The following is a 21458-nucleotide window of genomic DNA, read 5'->3' as shown; positions in this document are numbered from 1 at the left end:
CCCCTTCAGGAGGACCTTCTGTCGCAGCAGCAGGGGACGGTCCTCCACCCGAACCTGTCCAACCTCCACCTCCATGCGTGGAGATTGAGCGGCGACAGTTGAGGCCATTTGACTTGCCTCCTGAAGTCTCTGATGTGATTCTGGCAGCCAGGCGTCCCTCCACTAAGTCGGTATACGCCTGTCGGTGGAACAAGTTTGTGGCATGGTGCACAGCAAAGGCTGTGGATCCACTCTCTGCCCCTCTTTCTGAGGTTATTCTCTTCCTTCTTTCTCTTGCCCAGCAGGGCTCTGCTCTGGGCACTATCAAGGGCTACCTTTCTGCCCTTTCGGCCTTTCTGAGGCTGCCTGATCAACCTTCTTTGTTCAAGTCCCCCATTGTAACAAGATTCTTGAAGGGCATCACACACATGTATCCACCTGTTCCTTTTGTGATGCCTCAGTGGGACTTGAACCTGGTTCTGACCTTCTTGATGTGTGCTCCCTTTGAGCCCCTTCATTCCTGTCCTCTCCGTCTCCTGACTTTAAAGACGGCTTTCCTGGTTGCCATCACCTCTGCCACGAGAGTGAGTGAGCCCCAGGCTCTTTCTGTCAAACCTCCTTTCCTGTCCATTCATCCTGACAAGGTGGTTTTGAGAACTAGACCTTCTTTCCTGCCCAAAGTTGTCTCTGCTTTTCACATCGGGCAGTCATCACCCTCCCTTCCTTCTTCACGCCTCCGCATCCTTCAAAGGATGAAGAGCGGCTCCATTGTCTGGACCCAAAACGTGCGCTTTCATTTTATATGGATCGCACACGCCAGTTCCGGGTGGATGACCAACTGTTTGGTGGCTACGTGGGTGCGAAGAAGGGACGGGCAGTACATAAACGGACCATCTCTCGGTGGGTCGTTCTGTGCATCAAAGCGTGCTACTCTTTGGCTCGGAAGGAGCCTCCTGTTGGGCTGAGGGCCCATTCCACTCGGGCCACGGCGGCTACTACTTCCCTGGGCCGGGGAGTCCCCTTGCAGGACATTTGCCAGGCGGCTACGTGGGCCTCGCTGCACACCTTTGCGAGGCACTACTGCCTGGACAGCCAAGTCCGGAGGGATGGCTTCTTTGGCCGTTCTGTCCTCCAGGACTTTCTGGTGTAGGATTGTATTGGTTCGCAGACCCACCACCGGGGTTGGTATTGCTGGGGTATCTATTCTAAGCTAAGGAATCTAATACTAACCTGTTTCTTTCAGATGCACAAGTTACTTACCTTCGGTAACGATATATCTGAGAGAGACCCCAGTTAGTATTAGATTCCTTACCGCCCCACCCATCCTCCCCTTTCTGCAAACTGATACCTAGGGTTAAGGACATCCCTTTCAGGGCTCTAGTTTCAAATGGCACCAGTGTTGGTTCTCACATGGCTCTGCGTGTTCTAGCGCAGAAAAGCTGTGTACAAAGAACTGACGTCAGCGCGCGGAGGCGGCGTCTATATACTCCATTGACGTCATCACGGCGCACGACGCCAACGACTGACGCGGAGCCGCAGGGGACGCCCGCAGACGACGCCTACCGACGCGCAGGGGTACTGCTACGCAAAAGTTTCCAGATCCAGACTGACGCCTGGGGATATTCTAAGGTAAGGAATCTAATACTAACTACTGTTTCTTACAGATATATCGTTACCGAAGGTAAGTAACTTGTTCACCAGTATTCACCTGTTCTTGGAATGTAGGGCGGCTGACATTCATATCCCCCGCCCTCCTCCCCGGTGCCTGTAGCAGCTGCAGCATTCTCTCTGGCATGACCATCTCTTACTTTGCTATCTCCATCTCTGCCACAATGGCGAAAAACAATCTGAGGATGGAGAGGATGCCCATGCGCACTGTAGTCCAAGGGAGGAGTCACCTATCTCGTGATACTTCGAAAACTCTTCCAAGACATCAAGTGCAATCATCCGGACCCAACACTAGGCGGCGATCTATGCACAAGATATGAATGTCAGCAGCCCTACATGCCAAGAACAGATGCATACTGGTAAGTAGCATATTCCTTTTTTTAGCAAACTCCAGGATAAGATTTAATGTATTTTCAACTTTGTCAATAGAATGGGACAAGGGCTAAAAAATACGTAGCGTCAGGGTGGGTATTAGCTTTTTTGCACTTGTAAAAGCAGTCAACTTGTGTGGCTGTATCTGTACGACGCGGGGCTTCACAATAGCTGCACAGCATTGGCCAAAGCTTGCATTTTTCAACCTCATACCTGTTTCCCTCGTATGCAGTCACCAAATGTACCCGCCAGAGGTGACTCGGCTTGCATTGGATCGGTCTTTTACAGTGCCTTCAAACAAAACTGTTGCTGCCCCTTCTTGTTAACCGTAACATGGGCAGCCCAAACAGCCCAAAACCAGGGGCAGGAGAATCTGTGTAAGCAACAAGGGTTCCCGGTAGGAAATTACAAATGCGAAATCATTCCATAAAAAGCACATGAGTCAAAAAAATAGATGTCACAAAAAAATAAAGTGGCCACAAAATAAATAATTCAAAAAGTGCAGTCCAATATTATTGCAAATGCAAAAAGAACAATTGATGGACATAATGAAGAACAATGCCCTACATTCACCCCAGTACAGAGATCTGAGCCTAAAGCCATCGTTTTTTTGCTCACCATGTCATTCCAGTTTGACTAGATCTTTGACTGGGGGAGAATGTTTGCATTGTCAGCATTCCGTCCATCATTTGTTTGCTGTAAGACATTTAGCCCTTAGTGGGATGGGTATGCCAGGACAGGTCCTCCCTCCACTGAAAGCAAGCATACTAGGACCGGTTTCCGGGTTTCACCCATCATCAGCCTCAATAGCTTGACTTCAGTGGCATGGAGCGAAAACAAAACCCTCTTAAAACCCCAACCTTCAAATGTATTTCCAAAGGAGGCAAATCCATTGCAGTGTTAGGCACACAGGCTTGGAACCAACTCCCTTGTAGCCTCCGCCTCGTCCAGTCAGAAACCCTTTATAGGAAGTCCCTAAAAACCTGGATTTTCACCTCTGCGGATGCCCAACGCAGAGCCTTGATCTAACTCTTTAACCCCTCCCCTGCTGATGACGGAACTGCTCCGTCATCAGCTACGGTTGGGCTGTGCTGATGACGGAGCGGTTCCGTGATGGCCCGGCCGTTCTAATGAGCGGGGCGGGTCATGACGGAACCGCTCCGTCACCAGCATAGCTCAACCGCAGCTGGTGACGGAGCGGTTCTGTCACCAGCATGCGGCCGCCGCGCGGCCGCCCCACCCAGTTAGCATTGCGGCGGAATAGCCGCCGCAGCGAAAGGGTTAAATCATGTTTCTCAGTAGCTGTTGCACTATACCTTCAACTCAATCATCCAGAGTGCCATGATGCTCCTCGGAGCGACAGCAGCGCTTTATAAATGCTACATTACATAACATAAAACATGAACAAAACATAAAATAAGAATATATCGGTACTTAGTGCTCAACTCACTACACAATAAAAACACATTGAACAATATATAGTATGTTTAAAAGCAAACAAAAGCTGACATCAGAATAATAGACTTTTAAGACCATGCAAAGATCCAAGTCCAATTGGAAATTTGAGGGGTTTAGTCCCTTCCCAAATGCCAGAAGTGTTGACGGCTTTTCGACCCCACCAAGTCAAAGGGTCATCATCTGGACAGAAATCATTTATTGAGAAAAGCCTTAACATCTGAAAGAGCAAACAAGCAAATAAAAGGCACCTTAGTGAGTAAGAAAAAGGCAAAGGAAAAATAAGTAGAGCGGACCAAAACCAGAAGTAAGTATAGTCCTGCTTGCATCAATACAGTACATGAATTAAGTTTACTTGCCAAAGACAACAAACAATCAGGCAATCAAGATCAAAAAGGAGGACAAGCTCTCCTATAAAAATCATGAACATTTATAAATCCCATAAAGCCACAAATTATTAGGATAAGGCACCAACACCCAGTGAAAGCTCACAAAATGTAAACAAATCACCGAATGAAACAAATCACCGAATGAAACAAATCACCGAATGAAACAAATCACCGAATGAAACAAATCACCGAATGAAACAAATCACCGAATGAAATAAATCACTGAATGAAACAAATCACCGAATGGAAACAACAATCTGTCATTTATTCAGACCAAAATATCACCCTCGAAACATTAATACAAAACTATCACTAAATAGCTAAATGCCTGGTGAGAAATAAACATGACGTGAACTGCCGCCAAAATAAACTAAACAATCGGACACTTAATCAAGCCAGCGAGATAACCCGATAGAGAAACACCTACTCCAAACAATTAAATGTCAAAGGGAGACGGCAGGTCATAACTCGTGTGTAGAGTGGAATCGAGAACGCTGCTGTGGGCAGAGCTGCGGCCCGAAAGATAAAAAATTACCTGATAGCTTTCTAAGTTAGCTATTCCAGCATGGCCACATCATATTGGGAACTCTCGGAAAAGCACAAATCTTGCATGCCTCGTGTCCCAAAATAAAGATATAGTGGGTGAAACAGACATTAAACGCAGAAGAAACACTACAACTAACACAACTTAAAGAATTCAGAAATTGAACCCAGACAATTACCTGCAACACCAAAAAAAAACTTTGAAACAAAACAAATTTGCAAAATTACTATGCTCACAGCGCCATGATTAAGATGGTTGGCTTCAAGATCTTACAAAAATGCCAGATTTACAAAATTACTACGCTCAAGTGCAATAAAAGAACAAATTAAAGTGAAGTGTGAAAGCGTGAATTAGAAAATTAGATTGTCCCCCTCAAGATCAAACCATAATTGCATGAATTGCACATTCATAAGGCATTTAGAAAAACAAATGTTCATACAAGTCTCCCATATTTTCCGAAAAAAATTCGTTTTGCAAATATGTTTTGTTTGCAAAGCTTCCTACTCTGTGTTTTGCGTAGGGTGCTGAGGCCTTGGGCCTCGAGCTTCATATGGTGGCTGTCAGGACTAATCTCCTGACTGAAGTGCTTCAGCCGGTAGCACCCTATTCAGAGCCCCTGCTGCATTTTAATGACTTCCTCACCGACATCCTTCTGGGCACTTGGTCCAAGCCCAGCACAGGGCTCCTGTGGACAGGATGATTGCACAATGCCACCGCCCGGCCTCAGGCGACCCACTTTTCCTCTTCCAACACCCCACCCCTGAGAGCTTGGTGATCCAAGCCTCATCCTCAAAAGGTGCATTCCCTGCTGCTCCCCCAGATAGGGAATCCAAGAAGCTGGACCCTCTTGGAAAAAATGTTTTCTCCTGCCAGCTTAGGACTGTGGTCGGTGACCACCGTGTGTCTTTTGGTCTGTTATATGCACCCACGTGTGGGATATGGTCGCGCAAGTGCTGCCTCAGTGCCCGGGGGAGGCTCGGGCCGTGCTCACCTGTGCTGTTGCTGAGGCCCGAGACGCAGCAAAGTTCCCCATCCGGTGTGGGCTGGAGACCGCTGACTCGCTGGGTAGAAAGGTTTCAATGTCCGTAGCCCTGAGACACTACGCCTGGCTGAGAACATCTGGCTTCTCTGGGGGTGTCTAATCTACCCTTTTGGACTTGCCCTTCGATGGCCGTTGCCGGTTTGGTGACAAGGCGGACAATGCGCTCAAGTGTTTCAAAGACTCGAAGCCTTAGAGTCTAAGGCTACAACCAGACCCATGGGCCTAGCCTGCAGTCTGCCTTTTGCCCCTTTTGTGGCTGTGAAAGGGGTCCCCTACCACGTTCCACCCAGAGCCACAAAACCGCACAAACTACCCAGCCTCTGCATTGCCAGGGACGTGAAGCCTTGCGTCGTGGGTCTGGGGGCCAGCAGACGGGTCAGTCCACCAATGCCTCCTCTGCAGCAGCCTCCAAGCCTTTCTATACCAACCTTTCAAGGCCACCGGTTGCGAGTGGGCAGCAGGATGAGCCATCACCTCCCTCACTGGCACATCACGTCGGACAGGTGGGTTTTGCAGATAGTCCGAAGAAGCTTCTCCCTCCTCTTCGAGACTACCACTCCCTTCATGCCACCAACACTTCATTGTATGTCAGAGGATCTTTTGGCCTTTCTCTGCCAGGAATTTAACAGCTCTGTTGGCCAAGGGAGCTATTGGACACTTTTGTGCCAGAAGTAGGTCATGGTTGCTACTCCCACTACTTCTTGGTACCCAAGACGGACAATGGCCTGTGTCCTATATTGGACCTCAGGGACGTCAACTGCTTCCTCCGGAAGGTGAAGTTTAAGATGTTAACCTTGGCTCAGGTCTTGTCTGGCATCGACCCTGGAGACTGGATGGTAGGGTTGGACTAGCAGGACACTTACATTCACATCTCCGTGTTGCCTGCCCACTGGCATTACCTACGGTTCACGGTTGGCCACGAGCATTTTCAGTTACCGTGCTCACCTTTGCCTTACCAGTACACCTTGGGTGTTCACGAAAGTGATGGTTGTGGTCACAGCTCATCTTCGCAGATCAGGGGTTCCAGTCTTCCACTATCTCGAGGACTGGCTGTTGAAGGCGGGCTCCCCTCAGGCTGTCGTCTTCCCACCTCCAGAATACGGCGGACCTCCTGCATTCGCTGGGGTTCACTCTCAACATGCCAAAGCCACACCGAATTCCCTCTCAGAAGCTCCTTTTCATCGGCAGCGGTTCTGGACACAGCTTAGTTTCGGGTCTATCTTCCTGAGCAGTGAGTCCAGGATATTCGGGTTATGATGCCGATGTTTCAGCCTCTATCCCGTAGTTCAGTGAGAATGACCGAGGCTGCTGGGCCTCATGGCCTCCTGCATTCCACTGGTGGATCTTGCCAAATGGCATATGCTGGCTCTAAAGTGGGGCCTGAAGTTCCAGTGGGCACAGCATCAGCTGAATCCTTCCGATGTCGTCCAGATCTCGGAGGGGACTGCAATTCATTTGCAATGGTGACTCCAGCACCAGGATTGGGTCAGCGGCAGATCCCTCTCCCTTCCCCAATCAGAGTTTACAGTAGTGATGGATGTGTCACTTCTCGGATGGGCAGCCACATGGGGGAGGCGGAGATCAGAGGCCTCTGGTCTCCAGCGGAGTCCGGGCTCCACATCAACCTCCGTGAGCTCCTGGAGATTAGTCTTGCACTGAAGGCATTCTTTCCCTCTGTCAAAGGAAGAGTAGCAGGCATTCACGGACAACACATTCCCCTTGTGGTATAGCAACAAACCGGGTGGGGTGGGGTCATGGAACCTATGTCAAGAGGCTTTTTCGCCTTTGGACATTGTGAAAAGCAGCGAATCTCCTAAGACCCCCAATGCTGCCCGGCGCAGGGTCACCTTTAATTCACTGGATTTACTATCAAAATAATGAGGCAGGCGCTGGGAACTGGAAGACAAGAAACAAGTTTATTTCTCATGAGAAGAACCTGTCAACAGACACCGTGGTAATCTGATTAAGTTGTTCTTACTGCATCTTTTGTGACTCTTCCTTTTATAAAGGTTTGACACAATGAATTTCTTTATTTATCCTGGTTACAGGCTTGGAGTCTCCGCCCCGGGCAGGTTTGTCACACAAGCCCAACATTGTTCCATCCACATGGTTACACAAGCCCAACATTAATTCTCCTCCCACCCAGGTTAAAACAGACAATCTAATCTTGCAGCTGGACCTTGCTTCAGGGTCTAAAACATGTGAGACCGGCCAGATCTAAGAGTCTGTTCTGTTGATAAAAACAGGTCCCATTGTTGGCAAAAACAAGTCTTGCTGTGTGCAGTGCAATAAACCATGTTTGCAAGAGTCTGTTTGGTATTTGGAACCTGTTTGTGTAAGGGTGTCCATGGGTTTGCCTGTAAACAGAGATGAGAGGAAAAATGAATTTGTGGCAGCAAGTTGATGTTGCTGCGGTCGGTCAGAATGACTGCAGTTTATATGTGCGGAGGAACTCCAGCAGACAAGATTGTGCAGGCAATGTTCACGATCTTCATTTTGCTCTCAACAGTGGCTGTAGCGAACATAAATGAACGCCGCTTATGCACACCTAAAGTTTATCGATTCTAACAGGGGCTGGAATATCACGGCCTATCCCTGATGGTTCAACACCTGGCAGGTTCCCTGAACGCTGGGGCGGACGAACTCAGCCGCCGGTGCATGATGGATAAAGAACGGCTTCTTCACTCAGAGGGGGTGCAAGGTCTCTTTCAGCAGTGGGGAGAGCCCTAGTTAGATCTATTCGCCACCGATGAAAACAAGCAATGCCAGCAGTTCTGCTCGTTGGATTTTCCAAGGCGGCGATCGCTCAGTGACGCCTTTAGTCGTAAGTGGAATTGCAGCCTCCTGTACGCCTTTCTGCCTGTACCACTTCTATCCAGAGTGCTGAAGATCAAGCGCAACCGGGCCCAAGTAATTCTTGTTGCTCCGGACTGGGCACGGAGAGTCTAGTTCCCCGAGCTCTTGAGCATGGCCTCCGATCAGACTGCCTCTTCAAGAGGATCTCTGTCGCAGCAGCAGGGTGCGGTCCTCCACACAAACCCGTCCGGTCTCCACCTTCTTGTGTGGAGATTGAGCGGCTACAGTTGACAACATTCAACCTTTCTCCAGAAGTCTGTAAGGTCATCTTGGCAGCCAGGAGTCCCTCCACTAAAATGGTATACGCCTGTAGATGGAACATATTTGTGGCATGGTGCACAACAAAGATTGTGGATACCCTTTTAGAGGTTCTCCTCTTCATTCTTTCTCTGCCCAGCACGGCTCTGCTATGGGCACTCTTAAAGGCTATCTTTCGGCCTTTCTGCACCTTCCTGATTAGCCTTCCCTTTTAAAGTCCACTATTGTTAACCGATCTCTGAAGGGCATTACTCATCTGTTTCCTCCTCCTTTGGTAATGCCCCAGTGGGACTTGAATCTTGCTCTCACTTCTTTTATGTGTGCTCCCTTTGAGCCACTACATAATTGTCCTCTTCGTCTTCTTACTTTAAAGACTGTTCTCTTGCTGGCCATCGCCTATGCTCTCTTGGTGATTGAGCTTCAGGCCTTATCTTCTAGAACTCCCTTTCTTGCTGTCCATCCGGACAAAGTAGTCCCCCGAACTGGGGCCTCTTTTCTGCCCAAAGTGGTTACCTCTTTACACATAGGTCACACCATCACATTGCCCACCTTCTTCCTGTCTCCGCACCATTCCAAAGAGGTGGATAGACTCCACCGTCTGGTCCCAAAACGTGTGCTGTCTTTCTACCTTGACCACACTAAAGACTTCCGAGTGGACGATCAACTCTTCGTAGGTTATGTGGGTGCCAAGAAAGTTTGTGCAGTGTACAAATGTACCATCTCGCGATGGGTCGTCCTATGAATTAAGATCTGTTATTCTTTGGCTAAAAAGGAACTACCAGTAGGACGGCGCGCCCACTCGACCAGGTCGACGGCAGCTACTCCGGGGTTGGTTTTGCTGGGGTATCTATTCTAAGCTAAGGAATCTATAACGAATGGTCTCTTTCAGATGAACAAGTTACTTACCTTCGGTAACGGTGTATGTGTAAGAGACCTACATTAGTTAAAGATTTCTTACTGTCCCATCTATCCTCCCGGTTCTGCGAACTGAATAATAGGGATAGGGTCTGCTACAAAACAATTCTCCAGATCCAGTCTGACGCCTGGGGGTAATTCTAAGGTAAGTAATCTAGAACTATTGTATGTCTCTTATGAGCCCAACAGATCTCTTAGATCTAAAGGAATGGGCTTGCTTAAAACATCGCGTCCCAAGAGAGCTAGCATGGGAGGTAGGTCCTTCCGCTTTCTGGCAGCCAAGAAATGGAATATCCTCCCCACGAACATCAGACTAGAAACGAACGAGGCATCTTTTAGAAAGCTGTTGAAAACCCACTTATTTACTTCGTAGTGGTATCTCTGTCACTCCTCCTAAACATTCTATCTCCACAGCGCGGGGACACGCCGGGAGGCGTCACCAGGCGCTTTACAAACCCCTTTAATAATAATAATTACAGATACATCATTGCCGAAGGTATGTAACTTGTTCAACGCTTCTGGCATTTGGGAAGGAATTAAACCCCCCCAAATATCTAATTGGATTTAGATCTACGTATTTTCTTGAAGTTTTATTATTCAGATGGCAGCTTTTGTTTGCTTTCAACACACTGTGTATAATTCAATGTCATTTTGTTGTGTGTTTAATTGAGCACTGATTACTGATATTTTTCTAAAATATTTTAGTAGTTTTTTTGCAATAATTTACTATGCTTTCTTGAATTATTGTGTTTGCACTTTATTTTTATGACATCTATTTTTGTGACTTTTATGTGCTTTTCATTGATTGATTTTGAAATTATAATTTCCAATCTGGAACACCTGCTTCTTATATGGAGCCCCTTCTTGTAGGCAAGTATGAAATCTCCTGTTAAGGTCTACTCAAAAACAGAGACACCTTTCATTTTGGGGACTGGAAGGCTGTTCAATATATCTGCGAATGGCCAAGGAAGGACTCATTTTCAGCAATTGTACCTCTTCCTCTGTCTTACCTCTACGCACCAACTGACCTCTTATTTAGTGAAAATATACAAAACGGGGGGTTCACAAATTGGTGGGCATCCGAAAATATCCTGTCAGTTAATAGGTTCTGTGCAAAAAGAATGTACAACATCGACCAAGATGCCTAGAGGTAATGACGCTGAGACGTGATGGCAGTGTGCTCCTATCCCCTTTCACAATTTAAAAGGCTCCCTCGAGCCGCCTGAACTGACGAGTTCGGGAGCTTCTGCATGCCCTGAGTGGAACTGTGCCTGAGAAAATTAAGCGGCAGCATGTCCAGCAACTTACGACCCTTTTTCCGTACTGATGACTGAGAAATCCAGAAACACGTGTCTAGGGATACGCAACTTAAATTATGGCATTAGCCAAGTATCAATCCAAACTTTGTTCTGTGCAAAAAGAATGTACTACATCGACCAAGATGCCTAGAGGTAATGACGCTGAGACGTGATGGCAGTGTGCTCCTATCCCCTTTCACACCTTTCATTTTGGAGAAGTTTTCCCCTTAAATATATTTTTGCCATCACATGATTATTTTTGAATTGCTTGGTGCTTACTTTAGGGATGGACATTGGATATAGTTTTCATTATTTAAATAAAGGGAGGAAATGTCAGTGCATCAAATGTGTTTATGAAAACCTGTTTTGGGTGTGGGCAGTGAATAGAGTTGAGCTAAGATTCCTGTCTTCTAGATATCCTGATGCTAAGAAGGCAGTTTTTTCCTCATGTGATGGATATTCGGCAGTTTCCATCTCATAACACATCTGGAGTGAGGGAATTCAATTGTTAAAACTCTTGGTCAGTAAATCACTATTCTATTGATCTTTATTCGGTTTCCATATAGACTGTATAAAAGGAAGCTATAGTCAATTTATTTGAACTCCTAGCAACTCTTTTATTAAGTGCTTTCACATGATCCTTTAAAAAAAATTTTTTTTAACCTCAGGTCTGATGCTCATCACAGAGGTTCCACCCGAGAGTGTGAGAATGAGTCTCAGGAGCCTGAAGAAGAGGAGGAGATTCTTGGTTCTGATGACGACGAACAAGAAGATCCCAGCGATTACCGCAAAGGTGATGTTTCACTTAACAAGAAGAGCGTGAGCGTTAATTACCAGGGAGCTCCCAAAATGTGATAAATAATGAAACATACCGAACATCATTACTTTTTTCATGCATTTCTTGGCAATAGTTAGAAAGTTGAACCGCTCATAATTATGTTTTTGTAATGGGATGACAGATGTGTTTAAGGAGCACAAAATTGAGTCTCTTCTTAGTCAAGTAATAGATAAATGTCTCTGCGATGTGTAAAATAGTATAGTGGTGAGAGATGGTGTAAGAAAGTGACTCTGTATATACCGGACCAAAGTAAGGTACAGTGTGTACAGAGACCACAGTCCCCAGAGGTTTGGCAGAGGCAAAAGTTAGCTATAACCTTACTCTCTAAAGTGGTAGCTTGGTCGAGCAGTAAGACCGTATCAGAGGACAGTGTAAAGCATTTGTTGTACACACTGTCAGCAAATGGTCCACACACTCAAGAACTAAACTCTAGGCCTCTTGTTTTGTATCAAAATATATAGTTGTTTTATTCTAGACAAACAAGGTATCAAAATATACTTTCTCGGAATGAGTTACTGTAGTTAAATACTTTTCAAATAGGCATTAGACTTTTTGATTACAATAGTTACAGTTGTTGCAATAGGCAACACAATTTCAAACACAATGCAACATTGAGCTCAATGGGAATTTCTAGATAAATGCAATTAATTACTTTGTAGATTACTTTTCTAACCACAGGACTGGATCCTAGATTCAGTCCTGGGACATGCATTGTAAACAGTTAATTAAAAGCGTTTTGGTTACAGTAGTGATTTTTAAGGAATATTATTGTATTTTAAAAGTTGACAAACTTTTCTAGGTAAAATTACCAATGTTATCCTATGGAAGGAAATTCTGTTTCCAGGTAAAGTGTGTTTGCGTTACTTTTGTAAACCAGTGCTGAACTGCTAGGTTCAGCACTGGGAAATATATCTAAAACAGGCAAGTAATTACTTATTTATCGTTGGCAAAAAATATTTGTAAGTTTCAAAATCACTTTGAAACTTTTTCGTCAAAAAGCAGGCAATGATATCCTATAGAAGGAAATTCAAGTTACTGGTAAGTACGGTTAAAATTACTTTTCAGGGTCAGTAATGGGCTAAAAGATGCAGCACTGAGGTCTCTCCTGATAACAGGTGAGTGAATCGGAATTCGTTGTTCGGCTGATTTTAGATGAATATTTTAAAGTTCCAAAACTCCCCACTTAAAAGAATTTCCAACTGAAACCAGTCACTGTTAGCCTATGTAAGAAAAGTGAGTTGTCGGCTTTTAGGTAAGTACTCGACTGGCAGAGTTAAGGTTCTGGGCATAGACTCGGGGGTCTCCCAGGATCAGGTAGGTACAGTTGGTACACCCTCAGCCTTCGGTTGGTGGCTGCTGGCAAGCAAGCCACGCTGCTTTGGGAGCAGCCAAGTGGGAACTGTGAAGCGTTAATTTTTTTCTGGCAGAGTGGAGCAAAATTACTCAGGACAAGTGGGTGCTGAATATTGTTTGCAATGGATACAGTCTTCGATTCACCAGCCCGCCACCAGCAATTCCACCGGTCTGCTCGCAGTTTCAGCTGTGTGAGCTCCATGCGGAAGCCGATATCCTGTTAAGCAAAAGGGCGATAGCAGACGTACCTCTGTCTCAGAGAGGAAGAGGTCTGTACTCCTGGTTCTTTCTGGTTCGCAAGAAGGACAAGAACGAGTTCAGGCCCATTCGGGACTTGCGACAGGCAAACAAGTGGATTCGCAGAGAGAAGTTTTGCATGCTGTCGTTGCATCAGATTTATCCTCCGTTGCAACAGGGAGACTGGCTATGTGCTATAGACCTACAGGATGCGTACTTCCATGTGCCCATTGCACACAAACACAGGAAGTTCCTGCGATTCCAAGTCGGCGCCAATCATTATCAATACACAGTACTCCCATTCGGCCTAAAGTCTGCGCCAAGAACATTCTCGAAGTGCATGGTGGTGGTGGCAGCACACCTGAGGAAGAACAAGGTGTTCGTCTACCCATACCTGGACGATTGGTTGATCAAGGCCTCCTCCTTCTCGGACGCTCGAGCACACTTCCAGAAGACGTGCGTTCTTTTGAACAAGCTGGGGTTGCACATCAACATGTCCAAGTCAGTCCCGACTCCCGTCCAATGCATACAGTACTTGGGAGCCTCCATCAATAAGCTGTCAGCAAGCGTGTCTCCTTCGGAGGAGCGACGTTTATCACTTCTTCGGAAGGCTCAGGCTCTTATGACCACTCCATCTACAAAAGTGAGGACGGTGTCTTCTCTACTGGGATCGATGGCCTCTTGTATCTTCCTAACGCCACACACACGACTGCACATGAGACCGTTGCAAGAGTGCTTGGAGAACCAGTGGGATCAGAGGAAAGGCTCTTGGGACGACAAGATACGACTGTCTCTGCATGCTCTTCAGTCTCTGAAGTGGTGGTGTTCAGCAGAGAATCTACTCAGAGGGGTTCCTTTCCACAAGGACATTCCCACGCAGACTGTCGTGACGGATGCGTCTCTCCACGGTTGGGGGGCACACTCCGCAGACTTACAGATTCAAGGAACGTGGTCCCCGATGGAGGCCACGTATCACATCAATTTCCTGGAACTCAGAGCTGTTCACTTGGCACTGAAGGCCTTTCATCCGTCCTTTCAGACCAACTCTCTGCTTGTACAGACGGACAATACGACCACGATGTATTACCTCAACAAGCAGGAGGGTTTGAGATCACGCACTCTGTCACAGGAGGCGCAGGCGATCTGGCACTGGCTTCTGGCCAGAGGACTGACTATAACGGCTACTCATCTGCCAAGTGTGCAGAATGTTCAGGCGGACGCACTGAGCAGACTGATTCAGGAAAACCACGAATGGGTCATAAACGACAAAGTACTAGGAGAAGTCTTCGCAAGGTGGGGGACTCTAGACGTAGATCTGTTCGCCACCGCCGAAAACAGCAAATGCCGAGTCTTCGCCTCCAGGTACTACCAGCAGGGAACGCTATGGATCAACTGGTCGAACAGCTTTCTGTACGCTTTTCCACCCATTCCCCTGATTCCGGCGGTACTCCTCAAGCTGGCCCGTTCCAGGGCTCGGATGATACTCATTGCCCCGGAATGGCCCAGGCAGTGGTGGTTCACGGACCTACTTCACCGGTCTCTCCTTCCTCACATACGGTTGCCATGCAGGCCGGACCTTCTCACGAAGTTCGGGGGGCAGATGTTGCACCCCAACCTCTCGTCTTTGAGTTTGGCGGCATGGCTCCTGAGATAGTGCAATATGGCCATTTGAATCTGCCCGAAGATTGTATGGACATACTGACGGAGTCTAAGACCTTCCACTCTGACTTCCTATGCTTACAAGTGGAAGAGGTTCTGTATCTGCTGCAAGTCCAAGAACTATGACCCAACGACGTGTAAGGAAGACGTCATCCTTCCTTACCTTCTACATTTGGCGCAGTCTGGACTTAATGTTCATTCCATTAAGGTTCATCTCGCTGCATTGACTGCCTACAGGAAATGCCCTTCACAGACTTCCTTCTTACAGATCACTGTGATCAAAGACTTTTTGGAAGGCTTGAAGAAAGTGTTCCCTCCTGTCAGGCTTCCTTCGCCTTCATGGAAATTGAATGTGGTGCTGTCCAGATTGATGAAAAAGCCTTTTGAACCTATTCATAAGGCTTCGTTGCAGCACCTGTCCTGGAAGGATTCGTGGCCATTACATCGGCCCGCAGGGTGAGTGAAATTCAGGCGTTGTGTTGCCAAGAACCTTATACTGTATTTCATGCTGCTAAGGTTGCTATGTGTACTCACCCTAAATTTCTTCCCAAGGTTATTTCTGATTTTCATGTCAACCAGAGCATAACGTTGCCTACGTTTTTTCAGAATCCTTCATCTCCAGCGGAAAGGTCTCTACATTCCCTGGATGTTAGGAGGGTGCTGAAATTTTATCTGGATAAAACTAAAGATATTCGTAGGTCAGACCAATTATTTGTCAATTATGGATCGGTCAGGACGGGTCTTGTTACCTCTAAGCAGTCCATCTCTAGGTGGATTGTGTCCTGCATACAGTTGTGTTACCAAAAAGCTAATAAGACCTTAGGGGTAAACCCAAGGCTCATTCCACCAGGGGAATAGCTGCCACAACAGCTTTGCTCCGTAATGTTCCGATTGCAGAAATCTGCAAGGCGGCCACTTGGAAGTCGGTTCAATGCGATGACCAGGTAATAGACAGGCGCTCAACAAGATTAAGGCAACAGTAAATTTTCCTTTGTAAGAAGTTTCTGCTACAAAGCAAAGAGAAGGAAGGTCACCTTTCTTCCTTAAAAACACCAGGTCAATTCCTCCGGTTGAAACATTTACAAAATTTCTTTGCTGAGCAGACTATAATCAATGTTTCAAGTCCAAAGTTATCCTAGCAAATGCACATATCATTGATAAATTTAGAAGTGTCCGACTTTATATCCAAAGTGATGTATTCTTCTTATTAACAACACCAAAGTCTGATGTTATAGCATCATTTTCATTTATTTCAGTCTGGTTTCCATCAATCAAAGATACAGCCAACACGTGTTTCGTCTGGCATTAATGTCATGCCTTTCGACTTCTTCAGGGCTGCAAGCCAAGAAGACAATAGTACTTTATAATTCAAAGTTTGAAACACTGATCAAAACATACTTATATGCTGGTGCTATAAAAAACCACAAGAAGAGACCCACAAGTCCCAAGCTTGAAAGAGATTAGAAAATGAAAATCAACTTTACCATAGCACCAGGGTATGCACCTTTACATGTAGGTGATTTTCCAATTGGCATACCATAAGTCACATGGTTGTTTTTGAGTGTGACCTTACACATGGTTGAACCTCTCCCTTTATTATAGACCTTGGTGTTGTTAATAAGAAGAATACATCACTTTGGATATAAAGTCGGACACTTATAAATTTATCAATGATATGTGCATTTGCTAGGATAACTTTGGACTTGAAACATTGATTACAGTCTGCTCAGCAAATACATTTTGTAAATGGAAGTCGGTTCATACCTTTGCTAAGCCTTACTGTCTGGACACTGATGCCAGGGCAGATGCTCAGGTTGGGCAGGCTTCGCTGCGAAATTTGTTCGCACAATAGTGGTGTTAATTTTCTTCTCTCCACCGCCGCTTTGGTGTGGGGATGGGCTTGCCATTCTATTCACTAGATTATGACTATACACATAGATCCCCTACTACAGAAGGAGTAGTTACTGTCCTGTAACTCCAGTTCTGTAGTAGGGGTATCTCTGTTCTAGTCATAAGCGCCCGCCCTCATCCCCGGTGGACAAAGATATTCATGTAAGGAATGCTACAGGTCTGGCGTGCTACGCCTTCAAAAAGAACTGAAAGTAAAAGGGACCTGTGCATTCTGGGATACTGGGAGAAGTTCTGGAAAGTTCTCTTAAAGGCACAGCATCCTATTTAAGCCACATAATGGCAGCCTATGGGGCTTGTCTGTCCATGCCTTCCTCTCTATCATTCCAGAGTCTTTTACTGGTAGAGGCAGGTTTCTCTATGGAAGAAACTGGGCAAGCTGTGTTGTGTGTGGTTTTTGTTTGGTGGAATTTCTAGTTGAAGTACTGGACAGTGTAGCCTGTGGATATAGGCTGCATTATTTGTCTTTAAAATCTCTCTTAAGTGTCATTGCAATTCTGCATGTTTTGACAACTTAAGAGATTATTTTTGATTGCCGGGGTCCACACACATGGGCGGGACTATTCACTAGATTATGACTATAACCGAGATACCCCCACTACAGAACTGGAGTTACAGGACAGAAACTACTCCTTACCTGCTGCCTTAAATGTGCCACGACTGCTGCCAGACACTTTGTAAACACTCTGGGTGCTGACTTTATTCTGAATGCTACCCCCTTGAACTGATAGTGTTCTCGGTTTACCTCAAAACGCAATTTATTTATTTATTTATATTCTTATATAGCGCTGGAAGTCAATCCTCGAAAGGGTATCTCCGCGCTTGCGTATTACCAAAAGGAGCCAGAAACTAGTAATTAGACAGAGAGATGTGGGAGAACATAACTAACAGGCAATAAATACAAATGTTTTCAGGGACTTCTTGAAAGATTGAAAGTTGGTTGTGCTTTTAAGAGCACAGGGCAAAGAGTTCCAAAGGATGGGGCATTTGTAGGACAGGGCTCGTCCTCCCTGCCTGGCTTTTTTTATCCTAGGTACCTGGAGTAATTGCTGGCCGCTGGATCGTAGAGTACGATTGGGAGTGTAGGGTTTGAATATTTCTTTTAGATATTTTGGTCCATTGCCAAACAGACATCTGTGAATTGTGCAGCAGATTTTAAATTTTACGTGCTGTCTAATTGGCAACCAATGGAGTTTTGTCAACAGGGGAAGTGAGGCAGACCTTGGTTGGGCGTTGAGGACTAATCTCGCTGCAATGTTCTGAATCACCTGTAATCTCTGTAGTTGTTCCTCATTAGCAGAGATCAACAGGCCATTGCAGTAGTCCATCCTGCTTATAACTAGGGCCTGGACGAGAGTTTTCCTGTAGCAGTCTGATAGAAATGGGAAGACTCGTCGTAGCAGACCTATGACCTGGAAGCAGGAGCCTGCTACTTGATTAGTATGTTCTTTGAGGAGGAGTGCTCTGTCTAAGTGCACGCCAAGATTTTTGGCAATCTGTTTGGGGCTTGGAGTTGGTCCTAAGTCCAGAGGCCACCAATCCGGGGACCACAGGATTGTGGCCTCCCCGAACAGCATTACCTCAGTCTTGCCTACGTTACACTGGAGGCGATTACTGGCCATCCAGTGAGTTATTGCCCTCATTCCGTCCGCAAAAGATTTTTTTATTGCAGGCATTAAGGTTTTAAAGGGGAACAAAAGCTGGGTGTCTTCAGCGTACGACACAGGGGGGAACCCATAAGATCTTACAATATCCGCCAAGGGGGCCACATACACGTTGAAGAGTGTGAGGCTTAGGCAGGAGCCCTGTGGTACTCCCTTGGTGAGCTCCCTTGAGATGGAATGGTGGGAGCCCTATCTCACCTCTTGTTGGCGATCCGAAAGAAAGCTCTCCAGCCAAGAGAGAGCCACCCCTTCCACTTCCCTCTCCTTCAGACGATCGAGAAGTATCTCATGGGACACAGTGTCGAAGGCAGCGGATAGGTCCAACAGCACTAGAATTATTGAGTTTCCTCCATCCAGTGACATCTTGATGTTATCGGTCACTGAAAGGAGGGCAGATTCTGTGCTGTGGTTGGGCCTAAATCCAGATTGTGAGAGGTCTAGGCCCTCCGCTGCCTCGATGTGTTTGGACAAATGAGCGTTGACGTGTCTCTCGGTCCTCTTACTGAGAAGGGGTAGGAGGGAGATGGGTCGAAGGTTGGAGAGGTCAGTCCATGGAGTAGCTACGTTCTTTCGGATTGGGTTCACCACTGCTTTTTTCCATTCTTTAGGCACAGATCCTTCCCTGAGAGAATGATTGATCAATGTGAGATAGTGGGGTCTAAGCAAATTTTGCAGAGAGACAGTAATTTTAGCTGTTAAGAGATCATCTGGAGATCCCGATTTTATGTGACTCATTAGGGAGGTAAAATCTGATTCATTGACTGCTGGGAATGCCGTAAGTGTGGTTTTACTCCATGTGGGCAGAGTGGAAGGAAAGAATGAATTATTGCTATTTAGATTGTAGACCGATGGAATGTTATCGTAGATCAAATTGATATTATTTTCGAAGAACAGGGAGATTTCATGGCATAGTTGTTGGGAGAAGTCATCAGGGCTTTTACATGCTGTTGGTTTTACAAAGTCCTGAAGGATTTTAAATAATTCCTTTGAACGATTTCCCCCTTCTGCGAGACATTGAGAAAGACTATTCCTCCGAGCAAGTCTGATAGTTTTGTAATATCTGGCCTGCGACTCAAAATGTGCTTTCTTATTTTCTTCGGTGTGAGTTTTTCTCCACTTCTTTTCCAACCTCCTACAATTTTGTTTTTCCGTTCTAAGCTCCTCGGTGTACCATGTTTCCTGTTTGGTGGCAGGGTACTGTTTGTGTAGTTTTTGAGGAGCTATTTGATCAATTGCTTCTTTGAGGGACGAGTTAAGGTTGGTTAAAACTGTCTCTGTACTGTCTGTCTCTGAGAGAGTGGGCTGCTTCCATACCTTTTGCAGTTCCTCTGCGGTAACTTTGTGCCATTGTCGACGCCAAACAGAGGGTAGGGGATTTTTATTGGAAGGCTTGGCCACCTTGGATATTGAAAATTCCACGATATGGAGGTCAGACCAGATGATTTGAGTTGGAGAGGGACAGAGTACTTTGGGAAAATTAGTAAAGACCAGATCGAGAGTGTGTCCACCTATGTGGGTGGGCTCGTGATTTTGTAGAGTCAGACCGAGAGAAGATAATTCAGAAACCAGGGACATTGTTTCAGGGAGTGAGGGATTATCAGCGTGGACATTAAAATCGCCAAGAAGAAGGAAGTCTTCTTTGGCTTTAAAGTGAGGGGCCAGTAGTTCCAATAATGCAAGGGGGAAGCCTGTAGAAGGCCCCGGATGGCGATAAACTTAAGGCTCCTTTCCAAAATATGTTAGTGGCATATAGCATTTTAAAAATTATAATTTCAAAGAGAGGGCTATATTTCTGTTCTAATATAACGACTTTCAGATGTTCTTTGTACATGATGGCTAAGCCACCACCTGTTTTCTCTGGACGGTCAAAATGAGTAAACTTGTATCCAAGAGGGACCCCTACAGCGATTGCGGGGACCGTATGGGGTTTCAACCAGGTTTCCGTTAGGAAACAGAGGTCAGGCTTTGTTGTGTGTATTAAGTCCCATACCTCAAGTTGGTTTCTAGGTAGGGAGCGAACATTTAGAAGGAGGCACTTTGTCTCCTTTGTCCCTTTGGGTGGAGTTTGTTCCTTTGTATTTAACGTCTCAGTAGTAGGTTTTATATACGTGGCTTGATATTTGCAGTGTATACAAGGGAAAGGGCCCTCAGGACACGGCCAGGAATCTCTAGAGTATTTTAGGTGAGGGGTAGGTCTTAGATTTAATAGGGTTTGGGCCGAATACCTGATAGACATAGGTGTCGGGTCCATGGCCCCTGGTCCCGTCCTGTCGCGGACGGGCGCAGACGGGCAGGACTCAGGCACAACTCCGGCGCAGGTCCGGCGCGTCTGCTGTAGCGTCCGCTGCGGGGAGTTGTGACAATTCTTTTTAAGGTGGTGCTTGAGCGCGTCACCCGCCTGGCCCACACCCAATATGGCCGCCACAAACCGAAATCCCAGCCCTCGGCGTCAATACTCGGCCGAGGGCGGTCCGGAGGCAGGAGAGGGGGGAAGGCACACAGAGCGCTGAGAAGCGCTAACGAAGTCTCTAAAGTCTCAAATTTACAAGCGCTTATTAATCAAGCGTTGCAAATCACACAAACTTTAAAATACCGGATAGATGCTAAAATATACAGGTGACCGAGAGAGACCTCCCAGCTTCTGCCTCAGGAGGGAAAAGGTTAGCTACTGTTGGTATTTTTTTGTGTGCCTATGGTTCGTTGCAATGAGATGTGCATCTTTTAGATCTATGTGCGTCATAAAATCTCCATGTTCAGGTGTGGTATGACCTCCTTTAGAGTTGTCATTTTGAATTTCTTCGTCTTTATGAATTTGTTTAGGAATCAGAGATCTAGAATTGGGAAAAGAAATCTGTCCTGTATTGCCAGTTAGCAGCATGTTTCCTTGGTTGATCTTGTTTTCGGACACTCTTTCTGTTGCCTCCTTCTGAAGCAGTTCTTGTAATACTTGTAATAATCTGATGTTTGCATGTACTACTTTCTTTGGGGCTTTTAGTGGTGGTTTCCTGATTAGTTCCATACAA

General features: G+C 46.1%; 1 protein-coding gene across 1 annotated transcript in view; it reads left to right on the top strand.

Moving 5' to 3' along the window:
• The window catches only part of LOC147666499 (SRSF protein kinase 1-like), a gene marked incomplete at its 3' end in the record, with an annotated part of 245343 nt that overhangs the window by 67770 nt on the left and 156115 nt on the right, over positions 1–21458 (top strand). The window contains exon 2 of the mRNA XM_086949034.1: positions 11445–11569. Coding sequence (XP_086805160.1) covers positions 11445–11569 — 125 coding nt within the window. The remainder of the gene's footprint in view (positions 1–11444; positions 11570–21458) is intronic.

The sequence above is a fragment of the Lissotriton vulgaris genome, unplaced genomic scaffold (assembly GCF_964263255.1).
Source record: "Lissotriton vulgaris unplaced genomic scaffold, aLisVul1.2 SCAFFOLD_2672, whole genome shotgun sequence".
Lineage (NCBI taxonomy): Eukaryota > Metazoa > Chordata > Amphibia > Caudata > Salamandridae > Lissotriton > Lissotriton vulgaris.
The sequence above is the reverse complement of the archived record's forward strand: the minus strand, read 5'-3'. Positions and strand labels throughout refer to the sequence as shown.